Here is a 25,023-nt window from a genome sequence, read left to right on the forward strand (position 1 = left end):
AACAAAAACAAGTTAAAAGGCTGAGGAAATGGCTCACTGGTATACAAGCATGCAGACCTGAGATCTGCTCCTTCCCATGGTGGTTTTGTCCATAGACAGACTCTTCTCACCAGGAAGTAATCTTGGTGTAGAAGGGATGGTTGTCATCACTGGTGCTTCAGTGTATGAGTCAGCACACAATGAGTGTGTTTTGTGTGAGGTGCCTTCCACCTGCTTTCATGTGGCTAGTCTTTAGTTCTCATAGTACCTTTACCGTGCCTTGATTGTATTGGAAAGGAAGCCAGGTCTAAATAAACCTTTGTTTCTTAACTCAGTTTTCTCCCCTTCTTCTGCACTTTCTTGATTGCTTGCTTGTATCTTCCCTCTCTCCCTCTTCCCGCCCTCCCTTCCTTCCTTTCTTTCTCTGGTGTGTGTGTGTGTGTGTGTGTGTGTGTGTGTGTGTGTGTGCATGTGTCTCGCGCGCACGCACAAGTATGCGTGTGTTGAAGCCAGAAGTCAATGTCAGGTGGCTTCCTCCATTACTCTTCCACTTTGTTTTTTGAGATACAGTCTCTCATTGAACCAGAGCTCACTGATTGGCTAGAAAGACAGGACCCACCTCTCTTTGTTTCCTAGGCAGGATGAATGCAGTTGTGCATTGACATACCTGGCTTTTTACATGGATAAAAATGACAAGATTCTAGAAGGTACTCAGAGTCAAGTTGGGCCAGGGGGCAGGAACCAGGAACAAGCAAACCACTCGGGCCCTACTGTGGCAAGATGGAGTATCTCAACAGCGGCCCCAAACATGGTTGGGCCAGAGAGCTGGCTCAGTTTATGAAAGTGCTTGCCATGTACGCCTGACAAACTGAGTTTGATCCCGGAGTCCATGCAAAGTGGAAGAAAAGAAAGGACTCCACAGATTGTTCTCTGACCTCCACACATGTAGATGGCATGCTACCTTTCCCATACTAGTAACAAATAAAAATTAAGGAGACATGACTAAGAGCAATCTTGTCAGTCCCCAAATTTAACATCAAAAAAACCCCACTCTATGATTTTCAGGATTATTCTTCTACTCTATCTCCTTCATATTTAGATAACAATTTAGTTTAATAAAGTTATATTAATGGCAAAGTGACATCATTAATTTAAGAGTCCCAAATATTAGATCAGGACAAGACATAGAGTATCCATCTCACCACTGCAAGGACAATTTAAAGATGATTTCATCTCTAAGGTGTGGTCGCACATGCCTTTAATTCCAGCACTTGGGAGGCAGAGGCAGAGGCAGATAGATCTTTATGACTTTGAGAAAACTGTCTACACAACAATTTCTAGGCCAGCCAAGGCTGCTTTGTGGGGCCCTGTCTTTAAAAACAAAGCAAACAAATTAATAAAGACGATTGTGTCCTTATTTCTGTCTCTCCGGGAACCTCATTGAGTCACAAAATCGTCAAACCACTGTCTATGTACAGAATCCACAAGTGACCCTGGGATTTCAGGACCTCCCTCTGCCAAGCCAACCATCATCCCTATCAAGGAAAGGCCAGCCAACTTCTTGGGGCTGGAAGAGCTTCTTGCTTCTGACCCCTGAATGCTGGAATTACCTGAAGGCTCCCCCATGTCTGACCCACAAATTAAAGTAAATCATAGTTAAATAAAATATATCTTCAGTTTTTAAGGTACAGTGGCTGCATTTCAAGTGACCCACAGCTGTGGTGAAATTTTGTTTGTAATCTAACAAATAAAGCTTGCCCAGAGATCAGAGTACAGAGCCAGCCACTAGAGGTCAGGCAGTGGTGGCACACACCTTTAATCCCAGGACTTGGGATCTCAAGCCTTTGATCCCAGTACTTGGGAGGCACACACCTTTAATCCCAGCACTTGGGAGGAGGAAACAGGAAGTGATATGGCTGGGCGGAGAGAGGAAGTGATAAGGCGGGGTAGAGACAGGAGCTCAGCTCTTTCAGTCTGAGGGTTCGGAGAGGTAAGAACTCTCTAGTGGCTGGCTGCTCTGCATGTGCCACCACCACCATCCAGCAAAAATGGTTTTGTTTTTAAAAACAAGAGCTAGAGAGATGGCTCAGTGGTTAAGGGCACTTGCTACTCTTGCAGACAGCCTAGGTTTGGTTCTTACCACCTACATGGTGGCTTACAACCATCTGTAATTCCAATTCAAGGGGATCCAATACCCTCTTCTGGCCTCCTCAGGCACCATGTGTGAACGTGGTATGCACACATACACTCAGGCAAATATTCACACACAATAAACAAACAAACAATTTTTAAGGGCAGATATACAAACCAGTTATGGACTGGATAAAAGATATCACAGGGAGAACTGTGATACATTTTGTCTTAAAGGACTGCTTCTAAACCTCTGTCCATGGAGCAGTCCAGGATGAGAGCATGTGTAAAGAACAGTGGTTTTTGCAGAGAAAGCTGGCCCCACACACAGTGCCTTTCCATCACTCACCTGTGGGTAGGCAGTGCCCATGCCAGACAGCACGGCTGAAAGCACATCCCTGCCCCTGTCTCCAGCCCTGCTGCAGACTGACAGCTTGAGCAGGTCCACCACCACCCGGGTATCATCAGCGATCAGCAGACTGGTGAACTCATCCAAAGACTGGGGCTCTGGGCCTGATGTTTTATTTTGGCTTTCAACATCCTAAATCAATTGAAATGAACAGTTAAAAGAGAGAATGAAATATAGAGAGATAAAAGTCATCAGTTTATCTAGGAGCCCAAAGGACATTCAGGAATGGGAAAGGGACATTAAAAACCAGATTAAGACATGACTGACCCTAATATCTTCACTAAGCTATGTATCAGATTTTCAAATGCAAGGAACTTTATTTTACAAAGCAATAATAGCATCCATCAAAGAATAATGCCTTGAAGTAACAGTTTGCTACTGTGACCACTTAGGCAGCACAGGTAGGTGATACAGCATATGAGGTTAGAAGGAAGACATGCTATGTGAAACCTACCTCTACTCATCTGATTTTAGATTACAGCTTTCATCTACATCTACTCCGTAAGTCTTTCACAGAATCTTATATAAAATTAATCCTGTGTGTATACCACATCATTCATACTATCAACTTCCCTTGGGTTCCTTAGAAAAGATTTTTTTTTTAACATTTTTAGATAACAATTTAAAAATGTTTTTACTCTTTTACTACATGGAATGGAAGAAGTCCTGAGTAAATGTGTGCTATTGACATGGGCACAGTCATTTCAAGGACCTTAGCCTCAGACACACTGGAAAATGGCAAAATATCCTGGGGGTTGTGGGGAAATGAGGCTCAGAGGGAAATGGCAAAGCCTTCCCTTCTTGCCCAAGTGTGGATGCTGTAGCGTGTATAGACAATGTTCACCTTAGGTATGGTGGTTTGAAAGAAAATGGCCCCCAAAGGGAGAAGCACAATTAGGAGGTGTGGCCTTAATGGAGGAAGTGTATCACTGTAGAGGCAAGCTGTGAGGTTTCATATATGCTCAAGTCTCTCCCAGTGAGACAGATCATTTCCTGTTGCTTGCCAATCAAGGTGTAGGACTCTCAGCTCCAGCATCATGTCTGCCTGCATGCTGCCATGTCCCACCATGATGATAATGGGCTAAACCTCTAAAACTGTAAACCACCCAATTAAATGGTTTCCTTCATAAGAGTTGCTGTGGTCATGGTGCCTCTTCACAGCAATAGAAACTCTAAGACAATAGCTTTTCTTCCTAGGATGTTTAAGGCCTGCAGACTGCTCCCCTATAGAGACTGCTCCTGCTGAGGTATGTAATAACCCCTCCTCCCTGTTCAACTCTATAAAATAACCATGCTGAGTTTCCAGAATCCTGTGCATTCTCTCCATGGAGAGCCCAGTGCACTCAACTCCAGCTTTCTGTTTCTGTGTTTGTCTCTTCTTTGTTCCATCAATGCTCCACTCTGGCCCATCCTACAAGCCTTGCAAAAATGCAGCATTTTACTTTCCACTCTCACTGTGTCTGTTAAAACATACCCCATCTGCTCACCTTTTCTCCTTTTTCTGCTTATATGCTAGGAGTTGCTTCCTCAACAATGCTGAGTCCTCCCACCTTGCTAAGGCCCTATCCTGTAAGGGTGCCTCACCTGGGTTAGCTGTCCCCACTTTATTTTCAGTACATAAGAGTCTCTTGGCAATACTCATAAAAAGGAGAAAGGGACCCCAGCCATCAAAGCTGGGGTAGCCCACAACTTCTGAACTCAGCCTAAAAACTATGTGAAGCAGGGGCAGGCACTAGCCCTTGCGTTCTCTAGGCAAAATCAGTAAGACTCAATAAAGAGCCAGAAGGCTGTCCACTCCTCTCTTGTGATCTCAGAAACTTAGAGCAATAGAAATGAAAACAGGGAGAACAGCCACACCTGAGTCCTGGGACCAGGTTCTCCCTTCAAAGAGTAAGTGAAATTCATCAGAAATAATGGGGTTCCAAAATGACAGCAAAAGCAGCCAGCAGAGTATTTAACTATTAACATATAAAGTATCTTTGGTCTTAAGATGGAGAAGTAGAAATCTAACAATATTTGATGGGGATGTTTAAAAGAAAAGAAATGTCTAGATTGCTGAAAAAGAAAGTACTAGCTACATATCCTTAAATATGAATTATACACCAATACTAGCAGGAAATTTACCTCATATAACTCACAGGTTTAACAAAATCAGAAACAATAAGGATTTGAGGATACAATCCAGAAATGCTCTGGGTCTCATTGGTAAATTTGTAGTAAGGAAATCATACCATCTGCCTTCTACCTAAAAGCAAAAATTATGCCTTCTTCAGGATAACTTATGCATTAGTCTCATACCAGGAGATTGCCAGAAACAAAAATTGATTCTAGACGGAACTTATGCTGACTTTCTTATTACACAGATGGCTATGAATCGTATCCATAGAATATACTTCCTGTCAATAGTAACTATGGAATGAATCAAGGGAATCTATTAAGGTGACTGGTGTGGTACTAGGTATGAGGCTGGGAAGGTGTCTACTGATGGGGTGCCTGCTGCAGTAGAGCCAAGCCAAGTGAGGAAGTCCAGTCAGCATGAAAAGTGGGATGGCTGCAAGTCAGGTCAAGTGAAGATGTGGTCCCTCAAGCAGACAGACTGGCTTTGAGTTCCAGTGCCTGTGCTCAAGCAAAGACACCTCAAAGTAGGTGGCAGCCAGAACAAAAAGTAAATAGATGACATAGCCTGGTTTTTCATGTGTGTGACCTGGACCACCCCCCTCAACACACACACAATTTATTCCTTAATTCTCTTACCCCAACAGTGATGAAAGGAAATGCTCAAAGACTTAGGAGGGAAATCCTGGCTCTTAAACAATGACAGAAATAAATAGCACACTTAATGGAAACCCAGGACTCTGTAACAATATAACAGGCAAACAGATATAGACAGACAGACAAGACATCCTGGTAAAGTGGTAGAGCCTGTAAAAGACAGAGCTCAAGCAGCCCAGCAGCAATGCTCAGCCACAGCAGGCTGGTCACACGGGGTGGGGAATGTCATTACCAGCAGCACTGCAGCCAGAGAGAGGCTGTTCAAGCTGACACGAGGATGTAGAGAGACAAGAAGGTGTCAGGGGCTTAGCTGCTGTTCACAGAGAGCCTGTCGGTGCTTCTTTCTGTTTGCTTTAGCTCTGTCTTTTACAGGATTATCTTTCTTGGTTTGTTTGGTTTTCAAGACAGGGTTTCTCTGTGTAGCTCTGGCTGTCCTGGGTCTCTGCCCCCAAGTGCTGGGACTAAAGGGGAGCACCACCACCCAGCAGGATTTTTTTTTTTTTAATCTTAACTTTTTTCTGATCCATTCACAGAGATATGGTTTCTAATCTACCATTTTACCAGGACGTCTTGTCTGTCTGTCTATATCTGTCTGCCTCTATTATACTGTTACTAAGAAGCAAAAGTGTAGCAAGAAGCTTGAAGCTGAGACCAGAAGAAACTCTCCAGAGAAGGCCCTGCCATTGTCTGGGTAAGTTACACCATATTGTGGAAAGGGATTGCAAATACCCTTGTATGTGCAATAAAGGTCATCCATCACTGGACAGTGAGCTGTGCACACCACCTCAGAGCCTCAGTCACAAAAAGCCCAGCACGTAGAAGGAACAATACCTAGCATACCCAAGGGAAGGCTGTAACCTACAGGCAGGAGGACTTGGACTAGGGACGTGTGGAGGAAAGCAGATTTCAGTCATGGGAACCATTCTCAGCTGGGAAGACATACACACTTACTATTGGTATCATAGATTAACAACCTCCTGGCAACCATGCACACTGACACAAAAGACCACACCTTGATGAGAGGACACTGCTTCATCTTATTCTTTAATTTTTACTTTTTGTTATTTACATGTTTATTCAGATGTTATGTTTTAACTTGTATCTCACTGGAAAAGGCTTTTGTGACTATCCTTTCTTTCTCTATACTATCTCTACAACTTTCTCAACTACTTAAATCTCCAGCATTTCCCTTCTCATTCTTTGCCTCTTTCCTTATATGCTCACTTCCCTACTTATATACTGATTATGCTTAATATGGTGGTTTGAAAGAAAATGGCCCCCAAAGGAGGTGTGGCCTTGTTGGAGGAAGTGTGTCACTGTGGGGGCAGGCTGTGAGGTCTCTTTTGCTCAAGCTTCTCTCAGTGTGACAGTCATTTGACTTCCTGTTGCCTGAAAGACGTAACACTCTCAGCTCCAGCACCCCATCTGTCTACACACTGTCACGCTCCCCATAATGAGAATGGACTGAATCTCTGAAACTGTAAGCGAGCCACCCTCAATTAAATGTTTTCTTTATAGGAGTTGCCGTGGTCAAGGAACTTAACTAAGACACTTAACTAAAAAAATACATCTAGAAACTGTAGTTTTTCCAAGTAGTGTATACTAGTGCCACTGTCTCTGAACTTTATGGGAGAGCTCTGTGACTGATATACCAAGTATAGCATGTTCTAGCTTTAAACAGGACTCCTGAACTTTTGAGTACATTTAAGGCAATTTTACACTTCAAGTCAAAGATGGCTCCTGACCTCTTTGGTTTTGGTCATGGTTTCTGCGATGATGCTGGCAGCTCCTGGGTCATCTGTCACTGGGATAAATGGCCGAGAGGAGGCAGAGGGGGCAGATGGTGTTACTGCAGAGGGGGTCACAGCATCCTCAGAGGAGACAATCTAATTGGAGAATACACCAGAGGAAATGTTTAAGAAGCTCGGCAATATGGAACACTGAAACCACTTGTAGCATTTTAGAACAATGTAGCGCTTATATTACATTCTCACCTAGCATCCCTAGAGAGCCAAAACAGCCCTGTAGAAACAGAGGCCTACAAATCACACTACAGGGCTCACATGTCTCTAAGGAGTCCTAAATAAGTTAATACACTTTTCAACTTTCTGATTTTTAACATTTCAGCATTCTATTTAATGACTTTTTAATAGAATTTAAATCTATTTTCATTTCAACACTAAGAAATCCCTTTAAATATACATTTTACCAAGTCAAACTCAAAATCAAACAGCAGACACAAAACTTAAGCGACAGAATAAGTAGAATTTCCTAGACACAGAGAAGCTGCCTTTCCCTTTCAAATTCAACACCACCTTAAGCTGCTGGCCCTTTACCTCTCTCTTTTCTTGCCATAGGTTTGGGCTCAATCGGTCCTCAAGATCAGCAGCCAGCATGCCTTCCTCTACATTCATGGGACTGGCCATTGCTGATGCATCAGAAGCCTGTGCTGAGGAGGAGAATGAGGGGCATTCCACTGGGGCAAGCATGCCGGCCGGCATCAGGGCTCCAACCACTGCATCTCTGTCAGAACAGAAGGCCAGGACTGTGGTAAGCCACCCTTTCACCTGGGCACCGTAAGAAGCAGCAGGATGGGCCAAGTGCTCACTAATAGTATGCCTTCATTTTTACAGCCTATGTATAAATGAGTTCTAGAAAACTACTATGCATTTTTAACCAGGTAGCCAACAGTTCTAAGCTAAAATGTATATCCTGATCTTATTCATAGGTATAAGACACATAGTAACATTTTAGTCCACAATGAAGAGTACATTAAATTGTGATTTTATAGAACTGTATCAACTAGAAAGGTCCCAGTGAGCTTAAATTACATGCATATAACAAAGTCCTTATAAAATTAATATAACGTGTTTCTCAGAATGTAACCTCATTGTTATATTAAACAACACATGGTTGTATTTTAGCAGACACAGTAAACACAAGTGAAAGACTAATGGAGTGATTCTCAACCTGTGGGTCATGACCCCTTTTGAGGTTGAACGACCTTTTCACAGGGGTTGCATATCAGATATCCTACATATCAGATATTTATGTTAGGATTATAACAGTAGCAAAATTACAGTTATGAAGTAGCAAGGAAATAATTTTATGGGTAGGGGTCACAACACGAGGGACTAAAGAGTCGCAGTATTAGGAAAGCTGAGAACCACTGGTAAAACCAGAGCAGAGTAAGCCTCTAGCTCAGTCTAGGAAAACCTGTTGGGTTGCTGTTGAAGCTTGAGGGATAGATAGTTGATATTTAATGAAAACTTGATAAATAAGCAGCAGATTAACTGTCCCCTCAATGACTGCTTTAGGCTTTGCTCTTAAGTCATACGAATACAACTATCGAATCCACACCCAGGACACATTAACTGATGGAGCACTCACTCAAGTTTTGCTAACTACCATGTGGTAGAGTCCAGATATCACTACTGTGAGGTGGCGGGATTTGTAAGAGATAGAGTCTAGGAAGAATCCTAGGGTGTAGCACGAATCTTAAAAGGTCTTATTAATAAAAACAAACCCAGAGCCAGGTATTGGGGTGAAGACTGAAAGCTCAGAGAAACAGAATAAGCCACATCCAACCTCACCTTGCCAATTCCTCAGCTGATCTTGTTTCCTGAGACTGAAAGCCTCTGAGTCCTCACCCAAACAGATCTCAGCTGAACTGCTGCTAAAAGCTAAAAGCTTAAAAAGGCTCTAGTTTCTGCTCCTCACACCTTATATACCATTCTGCTTCCCGCCATCACTTCCTGGGATTAAAGGTGTGTGTCACCATGCCTGGCTGTTTCTAGTGTCGCTTTGAACTTACAGAGATCCAGATAGATCTCTTGCCTCCTGAATGCTAGGATTAAAGGTATGTGCTACCACCGCCTATAGTGGCTGTTCTGTTCTCTGACCCACAAATAAGTTTATTGGGGTGTACAATATATCAACCACACTAGGGTTAGGAGAGCATATCACTGAAGGGACTGGAACCTTGATTGCTTCCTTCTCTTTCAACTTCTGACCATGAGGTGAGCAGGTTTTGCTCTGCCTCTGGCTCCCACCATGACGTGCTACAAAGACCCAAAGCTGGGGGACCCACAATGGACCAAATAAAATCTTCCTCTTTCTAAGCTGACTATCTCTGGTGTTTTCTTAAGTGCTAGAAAGCTGACTACAACAGGCTCCAAGACAACAGCAGCAAATGAATATGTAAGACAGTGAGAACTACCTTATCAAGTGAATGAAAAGAATAATACTTTTTCTTGTGTGTGCGTGTGTGTGTGTGTGTGTGTGTGTGTGTTGAGACAGGGTTTCTCTGTGTGTCCCTGGCTGTACCAGAACTCTGTAGACCAGGCTGGCCTCAAACTCAGAGATTCACCTGCCTCTACCTCCTGAGTGCTGGGATTAAAGGCGTGCACCACCACTGCCCGGTGAGAATCATCATCTTAAATTAGCATCAACTCATTCTTCCTCTTACCTACATACTGATATAGAATTGTCAAAAAAAAAAAAAAATCCTTAAGCTTGATTTTCTGATTCATATTTCAACACTCAGTTGGGTTTTCTTTGTAAAGCACCAAGATTCCATTAATCACTAGCAAGGATATGTGACTTGCAATTGGTAGCACTTAAGACAATAGCACAACATTCTCATAAACATCTGGTCAATTAAAATATTATAAAGCCTGATCCAGCTAGGACCTCCCGCTCCCCTAAGCTCTCTTTCCCCCAACACATGAACTGTGAACCAATAGCTGAGGAGCCCCCATGGTACTGGACTAGGCCCTCTGGATAAGTGAGACAGTTATTTAGCTTGAACTGTTTAGGGGGCTCCCAGGCCCCCGGCTCATGCACTAGGTCCTTAGTGCATGAGCCGGCTTTCTGGAACCTAGTGCCTATGCTGAGATACTTTGCTCAGCCTTGGTGCAGGGAGGAGGGGATTGGACCTGTCTCAACTGAATATACCAGGCTCTGCTGACTCTCCAGGGGAGACCTTGCCTTGGAGGGAGGTAGAAATGGGGGGTGGGTTGAGAGGGAAGACTAGGGGGTGGGAGAAGGGAGGACAGGGGAATCCGTGGTTGATATGTAAAATGAATAGAAAATCTCTTAATAAATAAATAAATAAATAAGTATGGAGACAGTTGGGGGAGGGAGAAAAAGAAAGGCTCTTTGCTTTTACATACGGAAAAAAATATTATAAAACCATAAAGTTCACATTGAGGTAGAATTTACAAACCAACACACAGCCTACCTGGCATACATGATCTGTAGTGCTGTAAGGATATGTGATAAGGCCTGCTGCTTAGCCAGGTTTCCTTCCAGTGACAGGAGGATCTTGGCAAGAGAAGGGCGATTAGGCTTACAGTTATTTGCACCACTTATCTTATTGCTGGCAGAAGAAGAATCAGCATCTGAAGGCACACCTAAAAAAGGGAAACAAAAATCAAAGTTGTTTTTAAGATGACAGATTGCTCTTTTCTATAGGGTTTGACCACTTTCGGTTACTTTGAACACAAACCACAATCTGCACTTTGCTATTTATGAAGCAGCCCCTGTGCATCTATGATTTACAATGCACGGAGAGTTCTTAAAAGGCTCTTTCCTTGGCAGCCAAAATCTCAGCATGGATGAGAGAGGAGCTCAGGAAGTTCCACAAACCTTTGAGAAACTATTAGCAAATGATGGCTGCTGGGGAAAAGAAGTCAGTTTGCATCAGAGAAGCTTGCCCCAAGGTTGCCCATGCTCCAGTATGCTATACCATGTACACACAGGCAACATTAAATTGACTCAGTGAGTATTGAGAGAGGAGGGAGGAGAGAAGTGATGAGGGGACAGGAGAGAAACTGGAGGGAATGGAATGGGGTTGGATTTGATCTAAACATTGTAGATATGCATGAATATTTCTTGATTTTTGTTTTGTTTTGTTTTGTTTTGTTTTTTGAGACAGGGTCTATGTAGCTCTGACTGTCCTGGAACTCACTATGTAGACCAAGCTGGCCTCTAACTCAGAGATCCACCTGCCTCTGCCCTGTGTTCTGGAATTAAAGGTGTGTGCCACTGTGCCCAGCCAACATGCATGAATATTAAATAAAATATTTTTTAAAGATATGCATCCACTTAAAGGGCATTCTAATCCCTTTTATGGTCTACCCTACTAATTGTAGTTTTATCCATATATTTTAAATTTTGTCAGTCTTACGGTTTCTATTGCTGTAATAAAACACTACAACCAAAAACAACTTGAGGAGGAAAGAGTTCATTTTGCTTACATATATGGCTTGCTTCCATATCACAAACCATCACTGAAAACAGGGTAGGAATTTAAGGCAGGAACCTGAAAGCGGGAGCTGATGCAGAGCCCATGGTGAAATGTTGCTTAATGGCTTGTTCTTCATGGCTTGTTCAAACTGCTTTCTTACACCCTAGGACCACCTGCCAAGGGTTGACACCACCCACAGTGAGCTGGGACCTCCTACATCAACCATTAATCAAGAAAATATCCTACACACTTATCTACGGGCAATATGATGGACGTAATTTCCTCAAGTAAGAGTCCCTCTTCCCAAATGACACTAGTTTCTGTCAAACTGACAAAACTGACCAATATAGTCCTATTATATAGACAGAACATGCCCAGGCTTTGGAAACTCACAAAAGTAGGACACCAAAAGTGCAGGGGAAAAACATGTGACAGCAAAAGAAGTAGACCAGGCCAAGTGAGTCCATCCACAGAGCTCCTTGGAGGGAGAGGTGTGCCGGGCAGCACTGGACACAGTGACTGCAGAGTTCCCTGGAGGGAGAGGTGTGCCGGGCAGTACTGGACACAGTGACCGCAGAGCTCCCTGGAGGGAGAGGTGTGCTGGGCAGCACTGGACACAGTGACCGTAGAGCTTCCTGGAGGGAGAGGTGTGACGGGCAGTACTGGACACAATGACCGTAGAGTTCCCTGGTCGAGGGAGAGGTGTGCCGGGCAGCACTGGACACAGTGGACATTTGCTACAAGGTACTATCTTCTATCTATGACAGGGAAGCTAGACCCATGAAATATGGTCACCTAAACAATACCAACATGATAACAACACCAGCTGACATGCCAGCATGAATGGGAGAAATCTCACAAGGCCCCACAGCTTGATGAAGCAAGCTAGAGTCAATTAATGGCTGCTGAGAAAGAGAGATTCAGTCTTCTCCAGGGACCAGTCAGTCCCCCGATAGGTTATCCAACTTCAAGTGGTCAGCCATAAACACATGTACATATGAGCAACACTAAATGGATTCAGTAGGGATGTGTGTGCATGTGTGCATGTATATGTGTGCGTGCGTGTGTGCTAAAGAAGAAGGAATCATGAATGAGGAGACGAGAGCAGTTGAAGATGGAGGGGGGTAAATTAATGTAAATACAGTATCCAGGCATGAAATTCTGAAAGAAAAATAAATTTATAAACAGTGCTTTTTGGACATGGCACGACAGTGCTCTCATGAACTCAGTAACTGTGGCTGCCTGCACAGGACATGTCCAAGATCAACTGAGTTAACACTTTACCATGGGGTGAGAAGGGATTCAAGAGCCCCCATTCCTAAGTGAGGAGCTATTGACAGTTGGTAGTTTCTGGGAGGGGCAGTCAATTTTTCTATTAGGTGGACCCCACTCCAACGAACAGCCCCACACCCAGAAGTTATGTAGAGACAGCACAAATTGGAGTCCATGGATTATTAAACTTTTAAAAAAAGAAGGTAAGAATGGGAAGAGGCAGGGAAGGGGCAAATCTGGGAGGAGTTAAGGGGATGAACTGAGGGTGAATATGATCAGAACACATTGTATGAAATTCTCACTGCAAAAATATCTACTACAACGTACAGGATGTCTGAAAAGGTTTAAATTCTGTTACCTAAATAGGAAGCACCCAACGGGTCTCTTGCCGTCTGGAAGAGGACAGGTTCGTGGACAGAGGGTGTGGCTACATCCACTGTCGTCCATGCTACGCTATGTGATGACCCACAAGCCACGCGAGTGATCTTCTGGCCTTCCAGGCCTTGCACCAGTGTGGGCTTTCTGTTAACTGTGGTTGTGCCATTGCCCTGCTGGCCATGGTCATTGTCCCCCCAAGCATACACCTATGAAGGGGGAAAGAATTTACATTTTTAAATTTCACATCATTTCTAAAAACACTTACTAGAAAATGCATAAAACATATATCATGGCACATGAAAGAACTGTACTCTTAAAGATAAAAAAAATTATTTCACAATATAACAAAAGAGCATGAGTACATATAGTTCTGAGGGAAAAAAAATCAACCATGAAAACACTTCCCAACAACTATAAATGTTACTTAATATTATTCTAATTAATTTATCCTTTTTTGGGTGAGAAACAGAGGATGCAGGGTACATCACTGCTTTGGCTAAGTGCAGTAAATTCACTACACTATAAACTATAAAGAAAAATAAAAATACCATGCTCATTTTTCAAGTAATTTGCTTTTAGGTTTTATAGAGTATAATTCACTTCAGACTAAACAGTAATGTTAATTTCATTTTCATAAACCAAATTAAAAATATGGCTCCATGGGCTAGTCATAGCATATTCTTCTCAAAGCAACAAAATAAGTAATATCTATCAAATCCTGTGCATTTCCAAAATAAAGTAGGTGTAGCCTCTATCATGTAAATATAGCCTCTATTGTGTTGGTAGACTCTATCATATAAGTATAGCTATACCTGTTATGTAGGTATAGCTTCTATCATGCATCAGGTTTTTTCTAAAGTAAATACTGCTAATAGCTTAGGGGTAGGAGTATTTTCACTGAATTTTATATTCCAGCATGGACTTCAGAATAGAAAGGAAGGTTTGCCAAGACCCCCAATCCAACCCTGACAATTAAGCAATACACCAGTAAACAAGATGAACACTGCTCCACCTTAACAGCTCTCCAATATTAGGTTGGTGCAAAACAGATTACAGCTCTGGAGCATGAATTTTTAAATCACTGTAAGTATGTTCAAACAAGTACTTATTAATCAAAACAGGAACCATTACAACCAACAGATATATTTTTGCCAATGAAAAATAAGTTTATTTGTTCATATAGTATAAAAATCCAAGCTGCAGGATTTGACAAATTCTTAGAAAGTTTTTTCTGCATCCTGTTGGTTGTGGAAATGTTTTCCCTGCAAGGTATTTGAAGCTGTGGCAGGTGGGCGGTAAGAGGTCTGGTGGATGAGGCAAAAGATCATAGCCCAGCTAGTTTAACCTTTGAATCATTGGTTGAACAAACAGTTCATCTCATTGATTTGCTGAGCATAATTCTCAAATGCAATGGTTTAGGCAATCATAAAGCAATAATGGATCACACTAGCAGCACACCATCAACGACCATGGCCTTTTTCTGTTTTGTTTTATGTTTGTTTTGTGCACGTTTTGTTTTGGAAAGTGCTTTGGAGTTTCTTCTCTAACCACCAAGCATGTCACAGACGGCTGTCCTATACAATCCACTTTTCATCGCACATCACGATCTAATCAAGAAATAGTTCCATTACTCATAGATCAAGAGAGGATGACAATGCAAAACAATATTTCCTTCTTTTTGTACAGCTCATGAAGCACCCACTTCTGGGAAGTTTTCTCACTTTCCAATTTGCTCCAAATACTGAGTGACTGTTGAGTTAGTTGGCAACATCCTGTGAAGCTCTATGATCAGCTGTCACGACTGTCATCATTGGGTCATTGTCAACTCCTGATGCTCAGCCATTATGCCTCCATCATGAAGGCTCTCATCTCATTTGTAAAATGTCTTGAGCCCCCACTGCATTGTCCATTTGTTAATAGTTCCCAGGCCAGACACATTGCTGGTTTTGTGAATTGACACCACTGCTTTATGAGTCAGTTTGAACATGGGTAAGAAATATCACTAAAATTTGGTTTTTGTCTAGTATTATTTCAATAGTATAAAATAAATGACAAGTATAAGTCATCATATATATATATATATATATATATATATATATATATATATATATATGAGAGAGAGAAATGTGAATTAAAATGATGTATAATAGGGTCGCGGAGATGGCTCAGCAAGTAAAAGTCCTTGTGGCCAAGACTGATGACCTGAGTTCAGTCTCCAAGACTCATATGGGAAAAGGAGAGAGCCAACTCCAGAAAGCTGTCCTCTGACTTAAACATGTGTGTATACAATCACACAGACAGACAGACAGACATAAACACACAGAGATAAAATAAATAATTGTAAAAAAAATTATATATAATAAACCATTTATTTAAGAATATATTTCAGTATCAAATGGCAAATTTCAACAACATAAAAACTGTGATTACATTTGCACCAATCTAATATTAAAACTCATCTAAGCATTCCAGGAATTTAGGGATATTTTTTGTTTTTATTTTCTTGGTGTGGCATGCTGAAAATGTAGTGCAGGCTGGCCTGCAACAACTCACTATGTAACATAGGCTGGCCTTCAACTAGCTATTCTCCGGCTTCAGACTTCCAAACACTGGGATTCCAGGCATACTCCAGGATACCCAATCGAGTATTTCATTTTGACAAGACAAGAACTGTACCCTGATGAGCACTCAGGAGGGCACCTTACCCCAGCCCGCTTGAGCCTCACCTGCCCTGAGTCTGTGACTGCCAGGCAATGCAGGGCTCCAACTGCCACATGCACGATCTTCTTCCCTCTCAGTCCTTCTACTACCTGAGGCTTCCGCACGTGCACATCTGAACCGTGGCCCAGTCTGAAGTAGTCCCCTTTCCCCCTGAGAAGAAGGCAACAGTTCTACTATCACTGCAATGGTTACAATTTAACAATGCTATAAGAAAACGTTCACTGCCAGACACACCTAGAGTGGAGGGATAATGTCACATACAGTACTCAAGATCCTTGAACTCTGCCACTATACACCATAATCCAAACTAACCCATACTAACTTGGCAGGAAGGACCCTTCTTGTGATGTGGTATGTCATACAATAGCTCAGTTACTGTAGACTTCATTGTAAAAAGACTGAACAGCCAACACTGCACACCTCCCAAGTGCTCTCAGATATATTTTCAAGTTGCTAACTGCCTGACATGCCATCCAAGGATGTCTGGACACCCATTCCTGCAGACTTTTTAAATAACACCAGCTCTCACAAGACACAAGTAGAAATTTTTTTCAAGACCACAGGAAGTTAGAAGTCTGTTTTGTTCTCCTTATTTCATATAGCTTCCAGTATAATGTAACACAGATTGTTTTTAAAGCTATATAAACGTCGTGCAAACTAGTTCAAAACTTCTCTAGATTTTCTTTACATAATGAACTGTAAGATCTTTCTTTTTCATAATTTTATCAGTAATCTCAATTCAACCATTTAATATAGTTTTTTTTTTTTTCCCCCACAAAAAGATGTCAAATGAGTAAGTTAAGTTTTACAAGCAGCCTAGCCTGGGCACAGAGCAAAGCCTGAGTTCTCCACACATTCCGCCTTCAGCAATGACACTGAGAAAGTTTACATACCATGTCCACACCACTCCTGACTTGGTGAGTGCCAAGGAAAACTGAGCTCCACACTCAATCTGGCAAACACCCTGGCCATTTAGTCTCTCGATGTTCTGGGGAATGTTACAGCCTTCACTTCCTCCTCGGCCCAATTTTCCAAAATCACCATCACCCCAGGAAAATACCAAACCTAGGTTTAAAAAATAATACCTCAGGCAAATACTCAGTAACATCTACCCAGCTAGAAACTTAGCATCACACCAGCTCCTACCTTCATCAGTCAGAGCCAGCGTCTGTGCATCTCTGCTTCCACAAGCAACCTGGATCACTCTGTGACCAAGAAGGACTTTCACCTACTCGATTACAAATTTAAAAACAGAATGAAGCATGGGGACAGAGAAAGCAATGGAAATTTTCCCACAGACTGAAAATCAATAATGTTCATGTCTTTAAAAACCGAGACATGAGCTTATCTTCACTTAAAAAATCAAAGTGATAAAGCTTTTTATAAGCAATACAAATGTGTATAATCACCATTTTGGGCTTCAGCTGTGTTGTATTGTCCCCATGTCCCAGTCGGCCATACTCGCCAAGGCCCCAGGTGTACAATTCCCCACTGGACGTCAGGGCTGCACTGTGAGAACTCCCGCAGGCAATGTCCCTGATGCGCTTGGTTTTCAAGGCTTCTATCAGCCTTGGCTTGTCACAGTTCCTAAGGCAAGAGTAAAGTACACACCTTACCAATCGTCTTTTCACAGAGATGGTCCATCTTTGGTCAACAAAAAATATACATCACTTGAACTATCAAACCTTAAAAAAAAAACAGTGTGTGGCCAGGCAGTGGTAGCGCATGCCTTTAATTCCAGCACTCGGGAGGGAAAGGCAGGTGGATCTCTGTGAGTTCAAGGCCAGCCTGGTCTACAGAGCGAGATCCAGGGCAGGCAGCAAAACTACACAGAGAAACCCTGTCTCAAAAAACCAAAAAAAAAACAAAAAAAAAAAAAGTGTGAAACCACAGTGTATCCATCCAGGTTTTTTAAAATTAATATTTACTTCAATAAATAATTTATGTATATAATTTTCTACAAAACAACTTTTAAAAATACACTATTATTACTAGTTAACAGTTTCTTACTAATAAGCAAGATTGAAGGAAACAGTCTTACATTCTACTGAAGTGTCCAAGTTTTCCATCATCACCTTCACCCCATGAAAATACTTTCCCATCCACGGTTAAGGCTGTAGCATGCCGGCCACCTGCAACATTCATACAGGGGAAGGTTGCCAAAGCGTAGTGTATAAAAGGTTCACCATTTGCTACCCATTCTGCCTGGCATACAGCATGTACTCAATATGCATGTGTTAACTAAATGAATAAACAGACCCATCACCACAGTTATCATAAAAGCTTTCTGGGTGACACAGATGTAAAATAAATGGACTTTTAGTAAACTACAAATTGTTAAAAATATTTTACCTGAAAAGAACCAAAATAATAATGACTGCTCATGGGCTTCCATTACTTTAAATAGATTAAAAAGTCCAAACTAAGATAAAAAGAGTGAAAATAAGGACATTATAATTAGGCAGACTGTCAAATGCCATGATAAATACTCCACGATGTGCCCAGCAGTGGGACTATTTAAACAATCTCCATTACTGGCATTTAAGACATCGTACCCACTATTCTGAAAGCACATCAGCTATGCTTTTCCCTGACATTCTCCCCGGCCAGTGTTCTGCCTCAGGTTATAGGCATGCGTTCTGGCTGTATAGTCAGGGCACTACAAACCACTGAGCTCCAAGGCGATGGAGCAGATGGGGCTCCTGGTACCCAGTATTCACTTTCTATGTTATCACCAACAGAAAACTCCATATTATCAGGGGCAACAACAAGCTTAACTCTAAAGAGGGGCTGCATGGGGCCATCTTCCCACAGAGATAGGCCAGAAGAGCCAGTGCTCTTCACAGGCAGATGACTTACAGGTGGGCTCAGACCCTAACCCAGGAGCTAACAGGGGAGAAAAGTAAATTCTTGTTTTGCTTGTAGGTTCTATCAAACCCTATCCAGTACAAGCATGAATTGAGCTTGGTATGGAGAGTTCAGTTCCGTTCCTCAGGAGTCTCTAGCATGGTGCGTCATAACATTTTAGCAATGCCAAAGCTAAAACTGAAGGACAGCAATGAACTTGCTTGAAAATTATCTTTCTCATCACTGACAATTCATAGGTACTTTGGGGAATTTGATGAAAGCCACTGACTTTTCATAGTAAAATAGCATATTTAAACAATAGAACTTTATAATTTCATAGCTAAAAAATGCTGGGCCTGACATAATCACTCTAGGACTGAACACACTATCCTTGAGAGGTACACCCATACACCTGAAATGCAACAATGCTGACTTCCAAAAAAGCATTATTAAGTACTAATAACAAAATCTTAGACGACCCAGGGACTCACATCATCCACCTTTTTCTTCACAATGGTTAACTAAAACTTGCAAAAGAACACAAGGATACTTCAGGGAGTTCCTGAAGGGCCTCTATCACTTGCAGGAGCAAAAGGCATATTAGGCACATGAACACTAACGCTAGAATCGTACCTGAGTGAACCGCTACCTTCTTGACCACATAGCTGCTGAGGGCTGTGATCTGCCGAGGAATAGGAACCGTCCCACTAGACATACCCAGCCCCAGGCGGCCATTTGTGGCTTCTCCACAAGAATACACCTTCCCTTCCACAGTCACTGAAAGAACAATCAGAAGAAGTCTCACTTCTCACAACATAAAAGCTACTTTTAAAAATATGTGTTAAACATGATTTTCCCAATATTAGAGTAATCATACCTGCAAACAAGCTCTTAGAACCACCAGCCACCTGAACCACATTCAGAGCAGACAGAGTCTCAGAGAATGAAGGAACCTTGATCTGGAATAGTATTTTTTAAAGCAAAGGAAAGAAAAAGATAATGTTTAAACGTTTTCAATTCTAAGTGATTCAACAGATGACATACGGAATTGCTGCTAATTTACAATTACCTTAACTACAGGAGGCCTTAGCTCTTAGAAATACAAACTAAAGTATTTTGGGGATGAAAGAATACAATTAGATTTACTTAGAGTGGATTTGCAGGGCAGAAACACAATTAGCCCAGGGGTTGGGGAGATGACTCAGTGAAGGGCTCGCCATACAAGCATAGGGATTTGAGTCCAATCCCCAGAGTCCAATAAAAGAGCCAGGGGTGGTGCCCAGTGCTTGTCATCGCAATGCTGGGGAAGAAAGGCAGCTGGATCCTTTGGAGCTTGCTGGTCAGCCAACCTAGCCTAATCCCAATGAGTTTGGGACTAATGAAAGACCCTGTCTCAAAAAACAAAGCAAATGGTGCCTAGGGAACTGCCATATGCATGAACACATTCCAAAAAGCAGCCAGTTGTAGGCAACATTTGGAGTCTGAAACAGGGACATGAGAGGTCACAACTCTGAACCTTTCTACTTTGTGAGCATTTCTGTACTAAAAGGTATAAAATGAGCCGGGCGGTGGTGGCGCACGCCTTTAATCCCAGCACTCGGGAGGCAGAGACAGGCGGATCTCTGTGAGTTCGAGGCCAGCCTGGACTACCAAGTGAGTTCCAGGAGAGGCGCAAAGCTACACAGAGAAACCCTGTCTCGAAAAACCAAAAAAAAAAAAAAAGGTATAAAATGAAATATATATGCTATGATTTGAGCATAAAATGCTACCACAGGTTCATGTGTTTTAACATTTAGTCTCCAGCTCATGGTACTCTTCCGGAGAATTGAAGATTCAGTAGCAGGTAGGAGGTAGGTAGAGGAAAGAGGATAGTTGGGGGTTGACCTTGAGGGTTAAAACACAACACTGCTTGTGGTCTTCTCTCTGATTCCTGATCTGCTCAGATGGAAAAGCAAGCTACTGCCGCCATGCCTTCCCCACATTGACACACTGTGTCCCTCTCAAGATGTGGGCCCAAGCACATCTTTCTTTCCTTGAGTTACTTCTTTGAGGTATTTTGTCAGAGCAACAAGCAAGGTCAAACAATATACAATATAAAGATTAAAAATAAAAGAGTAAACTGCTCTTCAAGTCATAGCCTTGTTCACTCTGACTTTCACTCACATCTCTAAGAAATTGTATGCTAATTGGGTGTGGTGGGGCACATCTTTAATCTCAAAGTTTGATAAGTAGAGGCAGATGGGGAATCTCTGTGAGTTTAGGGACAGCCTGGCTTACAGAGTTAGTCCAGGTCAGCCAGGGATATATAGTGAGGCCCTGTCTCAAATAGGAAAAAAAGGAAAGGAAAAAGGGGAGGGAGGGAGGGAGGGAGGGAGGGAGGGAGGGAGGGAGGAAGGGAGGGAGGGAAGGAAGGAAGGAAGGAAATTATATGTTTCTGTTTTCCACTGCAGATAGATGGGGTTTAAATTGAAAATCCTCTGTCTAAGAAACCCTTTATTATTATGTCGTGGTTTGTTTTATCATTATGAATGGACCTGGAAATGTAAGGTAAAACAGGCTTTGACCAGATGAGACCTAGATCTAACTGGCAATGACCCCTGCAAAATGGGGATCTGAGACCTTAGGACATAAATGTAATTTAAGGCTGCCCAAATAACAATAAAAATTAGTTCCAGTATGAACATGGAGGAGGTTCAAATAAGTGAGTTCTAATAGTTTCTGCTTCTCGACAATGCAGGTGATAGAGGCACATGACTGATGATGCCACCACAGAAAACTAAAAAGAACAGATTTCATCGGATGAACTTGTCTCCCAATACTAAAATTTAGAGGAAGTTGTTTTTTGGGACTCCTCAAGCAAGACATAACGTACAATGAATTCAATCCTAATTCAAATGCATTATTTGTTATAGCTCTATTTTTTTGGGGGGGAAAATCTTTCCTTTTTTGTGAATAAGTATTTCACAAATTAGCCTTTAATCTAACTATTTATGAAATCAAGTACAAGCAGAGAAACAAAATGTCATATGGCTTTCCCTTGGTCTCGGGACTTATTAACAGTGAAGGGAGAGAATGGGAGAAGAGGGAGGGAAAACTGAGGTCAGGATGGATAGATAGATAGATAGATAGATAGATAGATAGATAGATAGATAGATAGACAGACAGATAGATAGGTAGATAAGTGGGTAAATGATTTGCGTGGGGGATAAGTCTCTACCCACAAGCCACTCCATGATGACAAGTGTGTACATTGAGGTCTATTTTTCCCCGTTTCTCCGTGCTTACAAAGCATCCTCTCCATAAAAGCTATACTACCTCAAATATCGAGAAAACAAAAAAGTCACAGTTTATTCATCTGTATACCACTACAGCATTTTTACACATTCCTCTCTAAGTGTAAGTGTTTTACTTTACCGAAGGCAAGATAGAGTCATAATCTACAGTTTTGACCTGTGCATGGTCATATCATTTCACATATGTTCTAGTTTATGCCATAGTCTATTAGGGCCAGAATACAACTATATCTAAAGGAGAGAAGCTGCTCACAAACTCAACCTGACACAGTATATCACCTTTGAAAATGGAATTCAAAACCCACATCCAGAAAGTGGCACTTTAAAGAGCCTCAGACAGAAGCAACAACAAGCACTCACATCAGCCACAGGGAATGGGTAAGTACCTTAGAGCCTTTGAGCCCTCCCAGCTGGTCCTTGTCATTCAGGCCCCACACAAACACTTTGGTTCTTATTGTAGCTGTTGACTCCAACCCTGAAGTCTTCTTTCTAATAAGACTAGGCAGGAAAACAAAGGTAGAATAAAGCTTATTCAGCACAAAGCATTTAACACACACAAGAGCACCTCCAAGTAATGAGCAGGCTCTAGTTACTCTTAGAAACTCTTACAAGATCTGCTTTAACACATAAAGCCACCAATCTGTATATGAGAAAGTGCTCCAGAGGACCAACATTTCTAGAGACATGGATGGAAGTTGTACATTAAACTGTATCTTACTTTCAGTACAGTAAACATTTATATGTTAGTCTGTTTTGTTTTCATCCATTTGATTGCTTGTTTTTGAGTTTGGGGTCTCACTACGCAGCCCCATCTGGCATGGAACTCACTAGCTAGGCTAGGCTGTTCATTAAACTGACAGAGATCTGTCTGCCTTGGCTCCCTGGGTGCTAGGATTATAGGTGTGTACTACCACACCTGGTAACATGTTATCTTTTAATAGCAGAATTTATATCTCATCCTTTTATTTTCGGTGGAGAACATTCCAGAATCAGATAAATTGGTCATTACCACACCCTAAGATTCTGTGAGGCAAAACTTCTATAATCCACGGCATATCTGCTTTCTTCCTAAACACAAGTTGAACACTGCTTCACTGGCTAAAAACAAGCTGGAGGTTCTGCCATCCTCTCACTCCAGGGCTGCTGCCTACCTTGCTGAACCCATCTCCTGACCTGTCCTTGATGGTAGGACACCGAGTCACCATCAGCCACAGTACTCCAGTAATTTTTTTTTTTAAGATTTATTTATTTATTATGTATACAATGTTCTGTTTGCATGTATTTCTGCAGGCCAGAAGAGGGAGCCAGATCTCATTACAGATGGTTGTGAGCCACCATGTGGTTACTGGGAATTGAACTCAGGACCTCTGGAAGAACAGCCAGTGCTCTTAACCTCTGAGCCATCTCTCCAGCCCAGTACTCCAGTTCTTAATTTGATAAAGGCTCATAGTGCAGAGGACAGAGTTAAGATTGTCTCAGCTTTGATGCCAAGTGCTAAAACTCTGCTTCTTTTACTTGTTTTTTTGATCCATTTTTATAAGGAATGGAAGATTCTGGGTTTTAGAAACTTTAAGTAAACAGGTCTTTTTTAAAATAAATGTTATATAGCAATAAATATTTACTTTAGGAGATCAATACCCCATGGTATGGAAATAAAAATGTAGAAAGCTGACTTATCTGATAAAAGGCAAAGTAGAACAAATTAATATACAAAGTACCAAATTATCATGTAATAGATTTTGGTCAAAAATATAGCTGGGAAACAAGTACTTATATTCAGAATATTCAATGAGTGGTACGATGTTAAGTACTGAATGGTCAGCTAAACATAGTCACTGTGGACACATGCAATTTGGGGGCAGGCTCTGAGAAAGACTGCTTAGACTGCTAATTAATCCAGACATTATTATATTTATTAATAGCATTATTTGGGAATTTAAAGATGCACTCAAATGTCTTGATTTTCTTGTTAGTGCATTCAATTACAAAAAACAAAACAACAACAACAAAAAAACCCTCATCACTAAGCTATGGTTACCTCAAATATATAATAGACGTATTAATTATACCTGCCCAGTTCATTTTAGTAGCCACTAAACGAGAAAAACTAACTTACAATTCTCACATATTGTAAATAAGCTAGTGTGTGTGTGTGTGTATATATATACACACACACACACACACACACACACACACACACACACACACACACACACATACTGTTTTCTGTGGTGGTATTGTGTTTCCCAAAATATTGTGCAAGCTAATAAACTTATCTGGGGTCAGAGAACAGAACAGCCACAATATTAAACATAGAGGATAGGCAGTGGTAGCACACGCCTTTAATCCTAGCATTCCAGAGGCAGAGATCTACCTGGATCTCTGTGTGTTCAAGGATACAGCCAAGCATGGTAACTCACGCCTTTAATCCCAGAAAGTGAACCTTTAATCCCAGGGAGTGATGGCAGAAAGCAGAAAGGTATATAAGGCATGAAGACCAGAAACTAGAAGCATTTGGCTGGTTAAGCTTTTAGGCTTTTGAGCAGCAGTTCAGCTGAGATTCATTCTGGATGAAGACTCAGAGGCTTCCAGTCTGAGGAAACAGGATCAGCTGAGGAATTGGCAAGGTGAGGTGGCTGTGGCTTGTTCTACTTCTCTGATCTTCCAGCATTCACCCCAATACCCAACCCGGATTTGTTTTTATTAATAAGACCTGTTAAGATTCATGCTACAGTTTTCTTTTCAACATCTATGAAGAGGTTTTGAAATAAGGCAGGACAGCATATAAAACCAATCCCACAGACCCTGGAATAACCTGGCTCACCCCACTGTTGCTGGCCTACTCATGACAAGAGCATGTGTTGAGCAGTAGTACAGATAGAGCTATTCTTTCTGTCCCCTTACATCAGTGAAAGTAACTTACAGCAAAATGCATTTGGTCAACTGAGTTGCCTCCAATGCCTATGGAAGGC

The 25,023-nt window shown here is 41.8% G+C and overlaps 1 protein-coding gene across 1 annotated transcript in view; it reads right to left on the reverse strand.

Annotated features, from left to right (window-relative positions):
- The window catches only part of Herc2 (HECT and RLD domain containing E3 ubiquitin protein ligase 2), a 168,642-nt gene that overhangs the window by 32,971 nt on the left and 110,648 nt on the right, over positions 1 to 25,023 (reverse strand). The window contains exons 57-69 of the mRNA XM_059273697.1: positions 22,438 to 22,549; positions 19,636 to 19,717; positions 19,392 to 19,535; positions 17,953 to 18,043; positions 17,321 to 17,498; positions 17,058 to 17,139; positions 16,805 to 16,976; positions 15,917 to 16,061; positions 13,171 to 13,396; positions 10,533 to 10,704; positions 7,627 to 7,813; positions 7,036 to 7,176; positions 2,459 to 2,650 (exon numbers count right to left, since the gene is read on the reverse strand). Coding sequence (XP_059129680.1) covers positions 2,459 to 2,650; positions 7,036 to 7,176; positions 7,627 to 7,813; positions 10,533 to 10,704; positions 13,171 to 13,396; positions 15,917 to 16,061; positions 16,805 to 16,976; positions 17,058 to 17,139; positions 17,321 to 17,498; positions 17,953 to 18,043; positions 19,392 to 19,535; positions 19,636 to 19,717; positions 22,438 to 22,549 — 1,924 coding nt within the window. The remainder of the gene's footprint in view (positions 1 to 2,458; positions 2,651 to 7,035; positions 7,177 to 7,626; positions 7,814 to 10,532; positions 10,705 to 13,170; positions 13,397 to 15,916; positions 16,062 to 16,804; positions 16,977 to 17,057; positions 17,140 to 17,320; positions 17,499 to 17,952; positions 18,044 to 19,391; positions 19,536 to 19,635; positions 19,718 to 22,437; positions 22,550 to 25,023) is intronic.

This window comes from Peromyscus eremicus, chromosome 1 (assembly GCF_949786415.1).
Source record: "Peromyscus eremicus chromosome 1, PerEre_H2_v1, whole genome shotgun sequence".
In the NCBI taxonomy this organism is placed as follows: Eukaryota; Metazoa; Chordata; class Mammalia; order Rodentia; family Cricetidae; genus Peromyscus; species Peromyscus eremicus.